Source organism: Oncorhynchus mykiss, chromosome 9, assembly GCF_057628025.1.
Source record: "Oncorhynchus mykiss isolate SJ-2025 chromosome 9, ASM5762802v1, whole genome shotgun sequence".
In the NCBI taxonomy this organism is placed as follows: Eukaryota; Metazoa; Chordata; class Actinopteri; order Salmoniformes; family Salmonidae; genus Oncorhynchus; species Oncorhynchus mykiss.
The window spans coordinates 63,316,205-63,334,584 of record NC_143030.1 but is presented as its reverse complement, the minus strand read 5'-3'; the positions used below and the strand labels follow the sequence as shown (position 1 = coordinate 63,334,584).

The 18,380-nt window shown below is 41.3% G+C and overlaps 1 protein-coding gene across 14 annotated transcripts in view; it reads left to right on the top strand.

Annotated features, from left to right (window-relative positions):
- The first annotated feature begins 7,364 nt into the window (after nucleotides 1-7,364).
- The window catches only part of LOC110532468 (rap1 GTPase-activating protein 1), a 90,149-nt gene continuing 79,133 nt past the window's right edge, over nucleotides 7,365-18,380 (top strand). For 5 of the 14 annotated variants that reach the window (XM_090184939.1, XM_090184936.1, XM_090184934.1 and 2 more), the window contains exon 1: nucleotides 7,437-7,588. In XM_090184939.1, coding sequence (XP_090041065.1) covers nucleotides 7,545-7,588 — 44 coding nt within the window. In that variant the 5' untranslated portion in view covers nucleotides 7,437-7,544. Of the gene's footprint in view, nucleotides 7,589-18,380 lie in introns of all 14 variants that reach the window. The other 9 variants (XM_090184929.1, XM_021616401.3, XM_021616402.3 and 6 more) reach the window with 3 other exon arrangements.

Here is an 18,380-nt window from a genome sequence, read left to right as displayed (position 1 = left end):
GGATATTGCCTCTGCATATTGAAACAGGTCAGATGAGGGATATTGCCTCTTCTTATTGAAACAGGCCAGATGAGTGATATTGCCTCTTCTTATTGAAACAGGTCAGGTGAGGGATATTGCCTCTTCTTATAGAAACAGGTCAGATGAGGGATATTGCCTCTGCATATTGAAACAGGTCAGATGAGGGATATTGCCTCTTCTTATTGAAACAGGTCAGATGAGGGATATTGCCTCTGCGTATTGAAACAGGTCAGATGAGGGATATTGCCTCTGCGTATTGAAACAGGTCAGATGAGGGATATTGCCTCTGCGTATTGAAACAGGTCAGATGAGGGATATTGCCTCTGCGTATTGAAACAGGTCAGATGAGGGATATTGCCTCTGCGTATTGAAACAGGTCAGATGAGGGATATTGCCTCTGCGTATTGAAACAGGTCAGATGAGGGATATTGCCTCTGCGTATTGAAACAGGTCAGATGAGGGATATTGCCTCTGCGTATTGAAACAGGTCAGATGAGGGATATTGCCTCTGCGTATTGAAACAGGTCAGATGAGGGATATTGCCTCTGCGTATTGAAACAGGTAAGATCAGGGATATAAGCAGTTACGGCAAATAACGGACACATTTTTCCCCGTACATCATTGCACACGCGATTGAACAGCAAAATATGACCTGCAGCTTTTTTTTACCACTTTGCACGACGCTCCTCTCCTTCGTCAACAAAACAAAAACAATAACAATGCCGGTGGGCGGATAGTGGCCCTGTTTCCCCTACTGCGTATTTCATCTTTAAAGAGGCCCCTCTGTTGGGTGGAAATTGGATGAAAGAAATCTGTTGGTTATCGGCAAGGATAAATCTATGTATCAACTATTTTACTCGACTTTAAACTTGGAGAGCATAAAGAGGTAAAGGGAGAGATGATGCTGTGGGCCCAGGCCTGTTTTAGGGTTGGTTTGCAAACCCACATGATTGATATTGTTTGGCTTGCCTTTAACACATTACACCTCTCTACAGGGAAAATGTGATTTATTTTAAAAGGGATTGAAAGGATGAATGGGGGTCCCAGACGCTGATTTATTTTTGAATAGCAAATTTCCTGCCTGGCTGCTGAAACCAGAGCCCAATCTGCATCAGTCCTCCCTGGCCATATCTCCTGCTCTCCCTCTATCCTCTCCACATAGCCCAGATTGGAGATACATTATTGAATGCACACAGCCTTATTTACACATTAACAGATTGCCTAAAGGAGGAGACAACCTGCTCCATTTACAACAGAGGATGTAATAAGACCGTCTCTGTTGTGTGTTCATAATATACACCGAGTGTACAAAACATTAGGAACACCTTCCTGATATTTAGTTGCACCCAGTTTTGCCCTCAGAACGGCCTCAATTTGTCGGGTCATGGACTCTACAAGGTGTTGAAAGCGTTCGCGGTGCTGTGGGTCTGGCACCTACTACCATACTCCATTCATAGGCACTTAAATCTTTTGTCTTGCCCATTCACCCTCTGAATGCACACATACACAATCCATGTCTTATTGTCTCAAGGCTTAAAAATCCTTCTTTATCTTGTCTCCTCCCCTTCATCTACACTGATTGAAGTGGATTTAACAAGTGACATCAATAAGGAATCATACCTTCCACCTGGATTCACCTGGTCATTCTATGTCATGGAAAGGTCCTAATATTTTGTTCACTCAATGTACTTTTTTAATAAGGTATCCATCAATCAGTGGAGGCTGCTGAGGGGAGGACGTGTCATAATGATGGCTGGAACGGAGTGAATTGAATGGCATCAAACACAAGCAAACCATATGTTTGATGTGTTTGATACGATTCCACTATTCCGCTCCATCCATTACCACGAGCCCGTCCTCACCATTGAGGTGCCACCAACCTCCTGTGCCACTGAACAATGCTTGTTGTTGAGAATAAATTATATTTGGGTTATCCTAACATTGACTATCTCCCCACTTAATTCAACTCTATATTTTGTAAAACGATTTATTTTTCTTTCATGTTGTTTTTTTTTGGGATGGAAGGTGATGTATAGTGGATCAATGACTACTTACTCTTTAAGTTCAACTCTATATTTTGTAAAATGCACTGTTTCTTTTTTTCATGTTGTATTGTTTTGCTAGAGGGTGATATCAGTGTTGGGCGATTCCACGCTAGGACAGCCCGGAAATATTTTGGGTATGTTTGTCACGCCCTGACATTAGAGAGCCTGTTTATGTTTCTATTTGGTTAGGTCAGAGTGTGATTTGGGTGGGAATTCTAGTTTTCTATTTCTTTGTTGGCCGGGTAGGGTTCCCATTCAGAGGCAGCTGTCTATCGTTGTCTCTGATTGGGAATCATACTTAGGCAGCCTGTTTTCCACCTAAGTTTGAGGGATCTTGTTTTTGTTCAGTTACTGTGTAGCCTGCAGAACGTTACGTTTTGGTGTACATCTAAAATAAAGAAAGATGTACACTTTCCACGCTGCGCTTTGGTCTCATTCCGACGACGGACGTAACAATATTATAGGCAATTCTCACGTATAAACTTAATTGGGAGGAAGGATGTTTGACATGCTTTTTACATTTGTATCATAGTTATTTTAAAAAAAAAACATTTTAGGCCCTTTTTAGACCTATATAAAGGCCCTATGATCCATGAACTGTACGTGATACAGACATCTTGGTCTCATTATAGTGTGCTCTCAAATATGGAGTGTGTCTAGATTCTGGAATAAAACATCACATTCATTTATTGAACAATAAAATATGAATATCTCAAAAGTACCCTTTTTGATTTAGTTCATTTTAAGACAAATTGTTTGGAATAATATACTCTACAAGTAGTGAGAGTGGGCTCTCTGGTACTTTTGAAGATATTTTATACATAGGAATAGACATTATTGTTAATTATGCAATCATTGCCCTCTTTTAGGATTGCACATTCAGCAAATCACCAGCAGAGGGAGTTCCCTTTGAATCCATTTTCCCATTCACTGTGTTGGTGGAGCTCATAAAATGTATCATAACTTCAAAATTAGCAGATTTCCCACTGTGGAAATGTGATATACTTGTAGAGTATATTGTTCCAAACAATATGTCTTAAAATGAACAAAATCCAAAAGGGTACTTTTTAAATATTCATATTTTTGATGTTGATATATTTTTAAAGAATCTGGAGATACTCCATCTGTTAGAGCACACTATAAGGAGTATATTGACTTGTTGTCTGTATCATGTACAGTTCACAGATCATAGGGTCTTACAGGAGGCATGTATAGCTCTATAAAGGGCCTAAAATGTCCACTTTCATTATGATTTTCTCAAAAAAAGTTTCAATGCAAAAATTGCCAGAACAATCTGACATCCCAAAAATATTTTCGTGCTGTCCTGGCATGGAATCGCCCTGTAGTGGATCAATAGCAGTGTGAATCTGTAGGAGAGGTTTGTTATTATCACTGAGGGATCTGTGCTTCTTTGTCCTTGTTGAGGGTCTTCCTGCCATCTCACTATTTTTTAACAAAAAAGAGTAGCCAGTCAGAGGACCTATGGGACTGCAGTCCTGTTCCTGCTGCTGTGATTAAAACACACTCACTCACTCACTCACTCGCAGTTACTCACAGCTTAGATTCATTGAATCGTCTGAAATGCAGACAGTAAACAGAACATCCCAAAAGTCTTGACACTTTCAACTCAAGTTTATTTGTCATGACTTCATGTTGTTGATTGAGTTTTCCCAATAATTCCTCCATTTCTTTAATTGAGGGCTGAGTCTGCCTGAGCTACACTAACACTAATGTGTGTGCAGATGTAAACATTTTATAGTGTAAACTGTGAAGCCTGTGTGAGTCTTCAGTAATGACCTCTGTCTCTGTCTTCTGGCTGTAATCTCTCTCTGCAGTCAGTATATTTACTAGTCCAGCTCACTGGCTCTACAACACAGAACAGACACTGCTGAAATGTCCTCTGTTGTTTATCAATTCAGCAGCACGTCAAGACTGTTGGGACGTTCTAATTCTCTTCTGCTTTTCAGATGGTTCAATTAATCTAGCATGCAGTATGTTATTTGAGCAAACAGATGATGTAACTGTCTATCTGTTTATGTTTATTAATCAGTTGCATTGATTAATTAAGTGCCTATCCTTCTAATTACAATGAGTGCTCTGCAGTTATGGTGTTGGACCTCTGGTCCTAAGGGGAAAGTGAGCAACTAGATAGGAGAGTTTTGTTCCTCGTTCATGATGGAATTGAAAACACGTCTTATTTCAAACAGAAAATGTCTCTGTCTGTCCAATCCTACGTTCACCTTTTTGCATTCTGTAGGTAATTCACAGTATGAGTAATTGTCTTTAGCATAGTGTGTTAGTGTTATATATACAGTGCCTTGCGAAAGTATTCGGCCCCCTTGAACTTTGCGACCTTTTGCCACATTTCAGGCTTCAAACATAAAGATATAAAACTGTATTTTTTTTGTGAAGAATCAACAACAAGTGGGACACAATCATGAAGTGGAACGACATTTATTGGATATTTCAAACTTTTTTAACAAATCAAAAACTGAAAAATTGGGCGTGCAAAATTATTCAGCCCCCTTAAGTTAATACTTTGTAGCGCCACCTTTTGCTGCGATTACAGCTGTAAGTCGCTTGGGGTATGTCTCTATCAGTTTTGCACATCGAGAGACTGACATTTTTTCCCATTCCTCCTTGCAAAACAGCTCGAGCTCAGTGAGGTTGGATGGAGAGCATTTGTGAACAGCAGTTTTCAGTTCTTTCCACAGATTCTCGATTGGATTCAGGTCTGGACTTTGACTTGGCCATTCTAACACCTGGATATGTTTATTTTTGAACCATTCCATTGTAGATTTTGCTTTATGTTTTGGATCATTGTCTTGTTGGAAGACAAATCTCCGTCCCAGTCTCAGGTCTTTTGCAGACTCCATCAGGTTTTCTTCCAGAATGGTCCATATTTGGCTCCATCCATCTTCCCATAAATTTTAACCATCTTCCCTGTCCCTGCTGAAGAAAAGCAGGCCCAAACCATGATGCTGCCACCACCATGTTTGACAGTGGGGATGGTGTGTTCAGCTGTGTTGCTTTTACGCCAAACATAACGTCTTGCATTGTTGCCAAAAAGTTCAATTTTGGTTTCATCTGACCAGAGCACCTTCTTCCACATGTTTGGTGTGTCTCCCAGGTGGCTTGTGGCAAACTTTAAACGACACTTTTTGTGGATATCTTTAAGAAATGGCTTTCTTCTTGCTACTCTTCCATAAAGGCCAGATTTGTGCAATATACGACTGATTGTTGTCCTATGGACAGAGTCTCCCACCTCAGCTGTAGATCTCTGCAGTTCATCCAGAGTGATCATGGGCCTCTTGGCTGCATCTCTGATCAGTCTTCTCCTTGTATGAGCTGAAAGTTTAGAGGGACGGCCAGGTCTTGGTAGATTTGCAGTGGTCTGATACTCCTTCCATTTCAATATTATCGCTTGCACAGTGCTCCTTGGGATGTTTAAAGCTTGGGAAATCTTTTTGTATCCAAATCCGGCTTTAAACTTCTTCACAACAGTATCTCGGACCTGCCTGGTGTGTTTCTTGTTCTTCATGATGCTCTCTGCGCTTTTAACGGACCTCTGAGACTATCACAGTGCAGGTGCATTTATACGGAGACTTGATCACACACAGGTGGATTGTATTTATCATCATTAGTCATTTAGGTCAACATTGGATCATTCAGAGATCCTCACTGAACTTCTGGAGAGAGTTTGCTGCACTGAAAGTAAAGGGGCTGAATAATTTTGCACGCCCAATTTTTCAGTTTTTGATTTGTTAAAAAAGTTTGAAATATCCAATAAATGTCGTTCCACTTCATGATTGTGTCCCACTTGTTGTTGATTCTTCACAAAAAAATACAGTTTTATATCTTTATGTTTGTGGCAAAAGGTCGCAAAGTTCAAGGGGGCCGAATACTTTCGCAAGGCACTGTATATTGTCTAAAACTTGAATGTTGCTTGTAGATTAGTGGCACACAGTGGAGAACAGTGGCACTGCATCTCAGTTTTTTTTTTTTACCTTTATCTAACTAGGCAAGTCAGTTAAGAACAAATTCTAATTTTCAATGATGGCCTAGGAACAGTGGGTTAACTGCCTGTTCAGGGGCAGAACGACAGATTTGTACCTTGTCAGCTCAGGGATTTGAACTTGCAACCTTTCGGTTACTAGTCCAATACTCTACCCACTAGGCTACCCTGCCGCCCCGCATCACATCCACCCGTGATTGGCAGTCCCATAGGGCGGTGCACAATTGGCCCAGCGTCGTCTAGGTTTGGCCGGGGTAGGCTGTCATTGTAAACAAGAATTTGTTCTTAACTTACTTGCCTAATAAATAAAAATAATGATCCCAGTGTTTTTTTGACTCTATTCCAATGGTAGCAGTGATCCTGCTTTACCAGTGACTCAAGTGGAGCTGTCTGCCAGAGGAGTTGACTATTCTGTCCAAGAATGTACTCCAGGTAATCAATGAAGTCAATCTCTATAGTGATATACAACGCTACAGGATTGAACACACCCTAGTATCAGATCTAAACATCTCTCCTGTAGCACTAGCGTTACACTACCTGCTAAGGGGAATTACTGTATGTGGTAGTGAGTAAGTAGTAAGAGATAGTAAGTGGTGAGAGAGTGGTACTTCTTCCTTCCTGTTTTTGACTCATTTCTTGTAACTGGGAGCTCTCATATTCACTATGATGGAACAGTTGATATCCTGGAGAGGGTGGTGTCTCTTTGTGATTTCAATGTTTGAGAAGAGTAATGATCTGTTTGGCCTGATCAGTAAAGCCTCCGGCACTGTGCTGTTTGACCAGCTGCCGCAGAGCGAGAGACAGAGATAGACGGAGAGATAGAGAGAGAAACATAGAGAAACATAGAGAGAGGAATGAAAAACAAGTTCCCAACAGATTGTGAAGATAAAGAGCTGCATCAAATTTCTCACCACGTTGAACTTGTTGTTTTCTGTCGTCTATGACATTACCTCCAATGGCACACCTTTTCTGTCCTCATCTGAATTGTATAAATATAGTACTCTCATTAATTGCACCCATCAGCAAACTATTGAATTAATCCTTATCCGATGATGAATCTATTGGAGATAAGGAGATAGACATTTGGTCTAGGTGTCCTCCTGTCCCCTCGGGCTCAATGACTAGGGTAAGGGGATGAAGAGGGCTCCTACTGATTCTCTGGGAGACTGATATGGTCAGCAGCCCCCTAAACTCCCCCTTCCCCCCTCCTCCTGTTTGTTGAGGAGGCGTGAGAGGGGAGGGAGGGAGGGATGGATGGAGCGAGTCAGCGAGGGTACGAGGGAGGGAGGAAGGAAGGGAGGGATGGAGGGAGGAACGGGGAGTGGAGCAGAGCAGACAGCCACACACTCCCTCTCATACACACACAGATTCGACGTGAGGGAGTCAGTGACAGAAGTAGAGGCTCCATTCAGTGCTGAGTTGACTCACACACTCTTGGTCCACTTCGCACTCCCTTAGCCGGCATGGCACAGAGAAAGAGGAGTTTCACCTTTGGAGCGTATGGAGGGTAAGAGGGAATAGCATTCTCATTTACAGAGCTGTTCAACCTTACTCTGCACCTTTTACTGTGTGTGTGTGTGTGCTTGTGTGTGCTTGCACTTGTACACAGGCTTGTGAGTGTGATTGTGTGTGCCTGCCTGCTTGTCACCAAGGGGTGTGATTTCTGTTTGAAGTCGCTGTGCTTGCTATAAACCATTCCCTGCTTCCCTGAACATGACAATGCAGGTTGACCCTGGTTTTGCTGCATTATTTAACATCAGCTATTACAGACTCAACCCCAGCTAACCACTGATTTCCTGACTGACTGACAGGCACAGGAGGCTTGGCAGGGTGGAGGGTGGTGAAGAGGGAGAGAAGAGAGTTTCAGTGGAAGCTGCACAGACAGGAACTCTGATAGAAGACTGTAAAGAGGGAGAGAGGCCCGTCAGAGTTGAAATGATTGAATTAGAGTAGACACTGTGGCTCAGACACACACACACACACACACACACACACACACACACACACACACACACACACACACACACACACACACACACACACACACACACACACACACACACACACATACACACACACACTCACAGGTTGTGAACTGTAAACAAAATCAGTCTATTTAATCAAGCGATCTTGATTTGATTGACTCTCTTTATGCAGGTTAACAGGTTCCTCACTTACAGATTGGTTAAGCAGAGTCTATACACAGTATGAGTGTGTGTGCACAACACATGTTTCTAAAGTCTTCTATCTGTCTGATCATGTGCACACTTTGTATGTTTTTGTGTTGTAATGTTCGGTATCCTAGGTTTTCCAGTAACAGTGTAAATGGAGGTCTCAGGGGGCTTCTCCCTCCTCTGACCTGCTGGATACTCCCCTATAGACACCATGTAGGAATTAACACCACAATTAGGTGTTTTCAATCACTTTTGTGCAATTTTCACAAGTATGTTGTACATTTTCACAACTCTAGGCACAACTCTTTAAAACAGATAATCAAAATGGCTTGTGTTTCAAAACTCACATTTTCAATAGGCCATTATCAATAAAACGTCACAATACGGTGGGGAGCGTTCGATTTGGCTGCTGGGGGACAAGGAGACCCCTAGCTATACTTAAAACATTGGCAACTACATGACGTTTTCAAGAGATTGTTAAATAAATAATTAAAGTATTTGGTTTTAATATCATCACCTCTTGGAAGAGCATAGTCAGAACTACACATTTCCAATTATTCCCCATTTAGCGCTATCATCGGAGTTATTCAGCAAGTAACTGCATACTTTCATGATTAGTCAACATCAATTGATCATGTACTGTGGCAAGAAAAAGGATGTGGACCCTTTGGAAATACCTGGATTTCTGCATACATTGGTCATAAAATTTGATCTGATCTTCATCTAGGTCACAACAATAGACAAACACAGTCTGCTTAAACTAATAACACACAAGCAATTATACATTTTCATGTATTTATTGAACACACTGTGTAAACATTCACAATGCCGGGTGGGAAAAGTATGGGAACCCTTGGTTTTAATAATTGGTTGACCCTACTTTGGCAGCAATAACCTCAACTAAACGTTTTCTGTAGTTGCAGATCAGACCTGCACAACAGTCAGGAGGAATTTTGGACTATTCCTCTTTACAAAACTGTTTCAGTTCAGTAATATTCTTGGGATGTCTGGTGTGAACTGCTCTCTTGAGGTCATGCCACAGCATCTCAATCGGGTTGAGGTCAGGACTCTGACTGGGCCAATCCAGAAGGTGTATTTTCTTCTGTTGAAGCCATTCTGTTGTTGATTTACTTCTGTGTTTTGGGTTGTTGTCCTGTTTCATCACCCAACTTCTGTTGAGCTTCAATTGGCGGACAGATAGCCTAACATTCTTCTGCAAAATGTCCTGATAAACTTGGGAATTCATTTTTCCGTCAATGATAGCAAGCTGTCCAGGCCCTGAGGCAGCAAAGCAGCCCCAAACCATGATGCTCCCTCCACCATACTTTACAATTGGGATGAGATTTTGATGTTGGTGTGCTGTGTGTTTTTTTCTCCACACATAGTGTTGTGTTCCTTCCAAACAACTCAGCTGTAGTTTCATTTGTCCACAGAATATTTTGCCAGTAGTGCTGTGGAACATCCAGGAGCACTTTTGCGAACTTCAGATGTGCAGCATCATGTTTTTTTTGGACAGCAGTTGCTTCTTCCATGGTATCCTCCTATGAGCACCATTCTGGTTTAAGATTTTACGTATCGTAGACTCATCAACAGAGATGTTATTGTGTTCCAGAGATTTCTGTAAGTCTTTAGCTGACACTAGGATTCTTCTTAACTTCATTGAGCATTCTGCGCTGTGCTCTTGCAGTCATCTTTGCAGGACAGACACTCCCAGGGAGAGTAGCAACAGTGCTGAACTTTCTCCATTTATAGATCATTTCTCTTAACATGGATTGATGAACATCAAGGCTTTTAGAGATTTTGTAACCCTTTCCAGCTTTTTGCAAGTCAGCGATTCTTAATCTTAGGTCTTCTGAGATCTTTTTTGTTCGAGGCATGGTTCACATTAGGGAATTCTGAGGGTTGACAGATCCATTTGGCATGTAGTTAGCTAGCTAGCTAAGGAAACAACACGTGTAATTTAACTTGCTTCATCAGTGATAAGGCTTTTGGAAAGAGCTTGATCGGCAAGTCCTCGTCCTAGTAAAGTTGTCAGTCGGACTACTGTCTTCACCACCATAGATGGCAAGCAAGCCAAACAACATTTGGATATAGCTATCTAGTTTATCCCCTGAAAATGACCATGCTAACTAGCTATATTGATATTATCTGTAATTAGCTAGCTAGCCAATTTGACGTGGTCCATCAATCATGTCTGTCAGCAGCAATCGCGATTGAAACACTCTTAAAAACAATGTGAAAAGGGGATAATGTTAGTTAACTTCACTAGGTAGGCCTATGTTGTTTAGCCAACTGTACAAAGTTTCTACTGGTAGCTTGCAAAGTGAACATTATCAGTTAACAGTGCATCGGCAAATGTGCCCTTCTGATGTTTGACAGGCCGAGCCCACAAAGGATGGGAAATCAACCTAAACCACTCAGTAGCCTAGTGGTTAGAGCGTTGGACTAGTAACTGGAAGGTTGCAAGGTCAAATCCCCGAGCTGACAAGGTGCAAATCTGTCGTTCTGCCTCTGAACAGGCAGTTAACCCACTGTTCCTAGGCTGTCATTGAAAATAAGAATTTGTTCTTAACTGACTTGCCTAGTTAAATAAAGGTTAAATAAAAAAAATACTTGTCAGGTATAGTTCACTTTTATTTTCTATCACTCAAATATCCAATTAATGGTGGCCAATATTGATAGATTTCGTAAGGCTACCCTCATTTATCTGAAATTCCATGATCAAGTGATGTTTACTGATCATGAAAATAATGCAGTTACTGGCTGTGGCCTATAACTCTGATGATGATAGAGCTTAATGTGCACAATTGTTTTGCATGGAGTAATCTGAAATTTGTAGTTTTGTATGCTCTTCAAGAGGTGGTGATATTACAACCAAATAGTTAACATTTATTTAACAATGCATTGAAAACATCACGCACTTATTAATGGTTTAAGCGGAGATGCTGGTCTCCTTGCCCCTCAGCAGGCAAATTGAACGCTCTGCACCTTATTGTGATGTTTTTATTGATAACAACTCATTGACTCATTGAGCACAACAAACAAATTCACAAAGTTGTTCACTGCAACAAATCATTGTTTCAATTTGAATACATATTCATTGTAAGTATCTGCTTTCAAAATACAATATTCACTTTACTTTTGATATGATTTCTTGTCATTTGTTAACAATACAATTAACTATCTCTTAATTAAAATTAAAACTACTGAACCAAATTATGTAGTGCTTAGTTAACGTAAACATTTTTCAGGACCCTGTCTTTCAAGGATTATTCGTAAAAATCCAAATAACTTCACAGATCTTCATTGTAAAGGGTTTCCCATGCTTGTTCAATGAACCATAAACAATTAATGAACATGCACCTGTGGAACGGTTATTAAGACACTAACAGCTTACAAACGGTAGGCAATTAAGGTCACAGTTATGAACACTTAGGACCCTAAAGAGGCCTTTCTACTGACTCTGAAAAACACCAAAAGAAAGATGCCCAGGGTCCCTGCTCATCTGCGTGAATATGCCTTTGACATGCTGCAAGAAGGCATGAGAACTGCAGACGTGGCTAGGGCAATAGATTGCAATGTCCTTACTGTGAGACGCCTAAGACAGCGCTACAGGGAGACAGGACGGACAGCTGATCGTCCTCGCAGTGGCAGACCACATGTAACAACACCTGCACAGGATTGGTACATCTGAACATCACCTGAGGGACAGGTACAGGATGGCAACAACAACTGCCCGAGTTACACCAAGAACGCATAATACCTCCATCAGTGCTCAGACTGTCCGCAATAGGCTGAGAGAGGCTGGACTGAGGGCTTGTAGGCCTGTTGTAAGGCAGGTCCTCACCAGACGTCACCGGCAAACTCACCGTCGCTGGACCAGACAGGACTGGAAAAAAGTGCTTTTCACTGACGAATCGTGGTTTGTCTCACCGAGGGTGATGGTCGGATTCGCGTTTATTGTCGAAGGAATGAGCGTTACACCGAGGCCTGTACTCTGGAGCGGGATCGACTTGGAGGTGGAGGGCCCGTCATGGTCTGGGGCGGTGTGTGACAGCATCATCGCACTGAGCTTGTTGTCATAGCTGGAAATCTCAACGCTGTGTGTTACAGGGAAGACATCCTCCTCCCTCATGTGGTACCCTTCCTGCAGGCTCATCCTGACTTGACCCTCCATGATGACAATGCTACCAGCCATACTGCTCGTTCTGTGCGTGATTTCCTGCAAGACAGGAATGTCAGTGTTCTGCCATGGCCAGCGAAGAGCCCGGATCTCAATCCCATTGAGCATGTCTGGAACTTGTTGGATCAGAGGGTAAGGGCTAGGGCCATTCACCCCAGAAATGTCTGGGAACTTGATACTGACTGTTACTTTTTGATACTGACTGTTACCCCCCCCCCCCCCCCCCCTCCCCCCCCTTTGTTCAGGGTCACATTATTCAATTTCTGTTAGTCACATGTCTGTGGAACTTGTTCAGTTTATGTCTGTTGTTGAATCTTGTTATGTTCATACAAATATTTACACGTTAAGTTTGCTGAAAATAAACGCAGAGAGAGGACTTTTCTTTTTTTGCTGAGTTTATATAGTTTGATAACTGCTGAACAGTATGCACTTCTATATTTTTACCTAGTACAGTTTTTTTTCAATCACTTTGGTGCAATTTCAAAAGTTTGTGGCTCATGTTTCAAAATACTAAGCCCATTTTCAATTGGCTAAATACAACAAACAAATTCACCTGTTGACTGCACCAAATAAATCTTTCAATTTGGATATACAGTGGGGTAAAAAAGTATTTAGTCAGCCACCAATTGTGCAAGTTCTCCCACTTAAAAAGATGAGAGAGGCCTGTAATTTTCATCATAGGTTACCTGTAAACTTTGCCAAAACATTTCAAACTACTTTTGTAATACAACTTTAGGTGCTTTTAAACATCCACTGTATCCTTCCCTTGCTTCCCTTTGGCATTCACTGTGAGGAATTAAACTATTCTGTCTATAGATTGGTATTTCCGTCACTCTACTTTGTCTCGTTTAAATGTCAGAGGAGCAGCTCCTCATCTCCAAATCAGGGCTTCCAACACCATTTGTCACATAATCCTTTGAAGGTTTTTAGTTTCCACCTCATGTAAGATATTTATTGAGGTACATTTTATGAATACTGATATGGATATGCTATCCTCTCAGAATCAAGTCTATTCACAATCCAATGGATTTATTGACATAGTATACTGTACAGTTTATTATGTGGTGCTGCGGTAGTCAGTTCTACTCAGTTCCTTTTTTAAGGGGTCTCTTTAGGACTGCTGTCTCCATGCAGGGGATTTTGTGTAGACTAAACAGGGGTTGTGGGTTGGTTTCCCCCAAGCAGTCGAGCCCAATACATGGTGAGCCACGGGCTCTGTCTCTGTCATATACTAAATGAGACAAATGTTTCATTTGTCATCTCTTTGTAGTCTCCTCCATGTTGTAGTCTCCTCCATGTTGTAGTCTCCTCCATGGTCTCTCCCTTAGCTCACAACTCATATCCCCTTCCTCGTACACTCTTCATGGGACTCATGAAATAAACAGTGAGGTATGTCTTTGTCCCAGATCTGAACACACACTCATCTCCCCCATGGCTCAAGACCAGATACACAGACAGAGAGGCTGCATGCGCTCACTATGGATCTCTCCCCTTCTGTTATTTTTGCTACAATGCATTTGCAAAGCACTGAGAGAAAAAAAGACATGGATCAGTGTGTGTAGACCCTGTTCAAGAACAGCAGAGTGGAAGGCTCATTGTTGTGAAAGTGGAGCAGGCCAGCAACAAATGGTAGATTTATAGCAAAGCAGTCGGCTGATTTGAGAAGAGGAGCTTCCTTCAATGATAGTTCTGGTCAATTGAATGAAAGATGCCTTACTTTTACTGCAGGATACTTTATTGTTGTTTAGAACCAATATTCACCTACAAGCTCACTATGTCACTTTCTCACAAGAGGGTTGTATCCAACCTTGTGTGTGTTTGAGTTTTTTTTTTTTTTTATGGAATTCTCAAATCTACAGAACACACAAATAGGGATGGGCATTTGAAATGATTTCATTATCATTATATTTTTGGATATCTGGATAGTCGAAATACATGAGTTTTAATTTTGTAATGATTATTTTTTCTACTTCAATTAAGACTTGCTCGGGCGACCCGAGAAAGCATGTGCGCTGTGCTCTGCTTGTTTCAGATGGAGGTTGGGGGAGGGGCGAGAGACAAGCAGGGGCCGGTGTGTGTGGCAGTCTATATGTGTGGCAGAGAGGGAGAGAAAGGAAGTAGACAAACTGACTTGTGCTAGTTAGATCATTTATGTCTGCAACAAGTCGGTATGATAGATAGACAATCTGTTAGGGCTTGTCTTGACTGCATCAAATCATAGTAAAGAAGCTAGCTAGCTACAGTAGCCAGCTAAGGTAGTCAGCTAACTGAACAAAAATATAAAATATAAAATCATCATGCAATAAGGATAAGGATTTAAATAAATTCATTAGGCCCTAATCTATGGACTTCACATGATTGGCAATACATACAGTTGAAGTCGGAAGTTTACGTACACCTTAGACAAATACATTAAACTCAGTTTTTCACAATTCCTAACATTATATCCTAGTAAAAAGTCCCTGTCTTAGGTCAGTTAGGATCACCACTTAATTTTAAGAATGTGAAATGTCAGAATAATAGTAGAGAGAATTATTTATTTCAGCTTTTATTTCTTTCATCACATTCCCAGTGGGTCAGAAGTTTACATACACTCAATTAGTATTTGGTAGCGTTGCCTTTAAATTGTTTAAAACTACAGTCAAACATTTCAGGTAGCCTTCCACAAGCTTCCCACAATAAGTTGGGTGCATTTTGGCCCATTCCTCTTGACAGAGCTGGTGTAACTGAGTCAGGTTTGTAGGCCTCCTTGCTCACACACCCTTTTTCAGTTCTGCCCACACATTTTCTATAGGATTGAGGTCAGGGCTTTGTGATGGCTACTCCAATACCTTGACTTTGTTGTCCTTAAGCCATTTTGCCACAACTTCGGAAGTATGCTTGGGGGTTATTGTCCATTTTGAAGACCCATTTGCGACCAAGCTTTAACTTCCTGACGGATGTCTTGAGATGTTGCTTCAATATATCCACATAATTTTACACCCTCATGATGCCATCTATTTTGTGAGGTGCCCCAGTCACTCCGGCAGCAAAGCACCGCCACAACATGATGCTGCCACCCCTGTGCTTCACGGTTGGGATGGTGTTCTTCGGCTTGCAAGCCTCCCCCTTTTTCCTCCAAACATAACGATGGTTATTACGGCCAAACAGTTCTATTTTTGTTTCATCAGACCAGAGCACATTTCTCCAAAAAGTACGATCTTTGTCTGTGGATATACTGTAGATACTTTTGTACCTATTTCCTCCAGCATCTTCACAAGGTCCTTTGCTGTTGTTCTGAGATTGATTTTCACTTTTCGCATCAAAGTACGTTCATCTCTAGGAGACAGAACGCATCTCTTTGAGCGGTATGAAAGCTGCGTGGTCCCATGGTGTTTATACTTGCGAGCTATTGTTTGTACAGAGGAACGTGGTGCCTTCAGGCATTTGGAAATTGCTCCCAAGAATGAACCAAACTTGTGGAGGTCTACCATTTTTTTCTGAGGTCTTGGCTGATTTCTTTTGATTTTCCCATGATGTCAAGCAAAGAGGCAGCGAGTTTGAAGGCAGGCCTTGAAATACATCCACAGGTACACCTCCAATTGACTCAAATTATGTCAATTAGCCTATCAGAAGCTTCTAAAGCCATAACATTTTCTGGAATTTTCCAAGCTATTTAAAGCCACAGTCAGCTTAGTGTATGTAAACTTCTGACCCACTGGAATTGTGATACAGTGAATTCTAAGTGAAATAATCTGTCTGTAAACAATTGTTGGAAAAATTACTTGTGTCATGCACCAAGTAGATGTCTTAACCGACATGCCAAAACTATAGTTTGCTGTGTGGATCAGAAAACCAGTCAGTATCTGATTTGACCACCATTTGCTTCAAGCAGCCCGACACATCTCCTTCACATAGAGTTGATCAGGCTGTTGATTGTGGCCTGTGGAATGTTGTCCCACTCCTCTTCAATGGCTGTGGGAAGTTTCTGGATATTGTCGGAAACTGGAACTCGCTGTTGTACACTCAATCGAGATCATCTCAAACATGCTCAATGGGTGACGTCTAGTTAATATGCAGGACATGGAAGAACTGGGACATTTTCAGCTTCCAGTAATTGTGTACAGATCCTTGTGACATGGGGTTGTGCATTATCATGCTGAAACATGAGGTGATGACGGCGGATGAATGGCAGGACAATGGTCCTCAGGATCTCGTCACGGTATGTAGAGGTTCTGGGCTGGTGTGGTTACACATGGTCTGCGGTTGTGAGGCCAGTTGGACATACTGCCCAATTTTTTAAAATGACGTTGGAGGCAGTTTATGGTAAAGAAAAGACTATTAAAGTCTCTGGCAACAGCTCTGGTGGACATTCCTGCATGCCAATTTCTGTTGCTGTCAGAGCAGCTTACCGATCACTGTACCTGTACACAACCCATCTGTAAATAGCACACCCAACTACCTCATCCCCATATTGTTATTTATTTTTTTGCTCTTTTTCTCCCAGTATCTCTACTTGCACATTATCATCTGCACATCTATCACTCCAGTGTTAATGCTAAATTGTAATAATTTCACCACTATGGCCTATTTATTGCCTTACCTCCCTAACCTTACTACATTTGCACACACTGTACATATGTTTTTCTATTGGGTTGTTGACTGTACGTTTGTTTACCCCATGGGTTTTGTCGCACTGCTTTGCTTCATCTTGGCCAGGTCACAGTTGTAAATGAGAACTTGTTCTCAACTGGCCTACCTGGTTAAAAAACATTTTTTTTAATATGCACGCTCCATCAAAGACATCTGTGGAATTGTGTTGTGTGACAAAACTGCACATTTTAGAGTGGACTTTTATTGTCCCCAGCACAAGGTGCACCTATGTAATGATCATGCTGTTTAATCAGCTTCTTGATATGACCTGTCAGATGGATCGATTATCTTGACAAACGAGGAAAGCCCCCTAACAGGGATGTAAACACACTCTACATGTTGCATATATATTTTTGTTCAATGTAGCTAAAGTAGCTAGGCTAATTGAGGCTATTTTGTTGCGCTCCCCGTACTTGTCTACAACAACTCCATTCATATGAAACAACAGTCTACCTGTTGGTTGATCCATTTCACATTGATTAGAAATCTCCCACTTCACTTGCTACACATGGAGCCTTGCTTTGATTGACTGACAATAACAACAAGCTACCTGTGCATTTTTTTTAAGGGGTGCACTCATAAAAACTGTCATAAAAATGTAATGGTCTATCCTTGTAGGCTATTTAGCAATGCCACATAGATCATTTGAAGCCTTTTCATTGCTAATAGACCTATTCTTTTTTTCTCAAAATGTAATACTCTCCCAAGTAATCAAATACAAAAGTCCATTCGGATATTCAAATATTTAAATAACCGTGCCCATCCCTATACAAAAACAACATGGAGTGGGCATCATTTCTTTGTCATCATGGTCAAGTTTGCATGACAAAAGATCAGTCAATGATTACATGGCAAGGCGTAGGGCAAAACAAGCAGGATATCTATGCCATGCAAGAGGGCTGGAGAGGGTGTCAGTCAATCACAGTTAACAGTATTTATATTCACACTGACATTCACATTGATATTCACAATGGAAATCTACTGTACCCTGCTTTAGAGGAACAGGGAAAAGCATGAGATGAACTTGGATCCATAATAATGACTTGCACAAAACAGGTGGGAAGTGTTGTTTCAGTTGTGTGTACACTGCAGTTGTCTGTATACTGTAATTGATGCCTGTTAACACAGTGCTCCTGTAATAACAGAATGTATAGATCTCAGCTACTGTAGCAAGTTGGTTAGCCAGCAAAGATAGAACTTTGGACCACATAGCATTGAAAGGCCATTTGTCAAGAATTATCATAGAAGCTATGACAGCTGTCATGTTTCTGATCAAGGCTAAATGATGCATGGTTTAAGACATGTGTTAC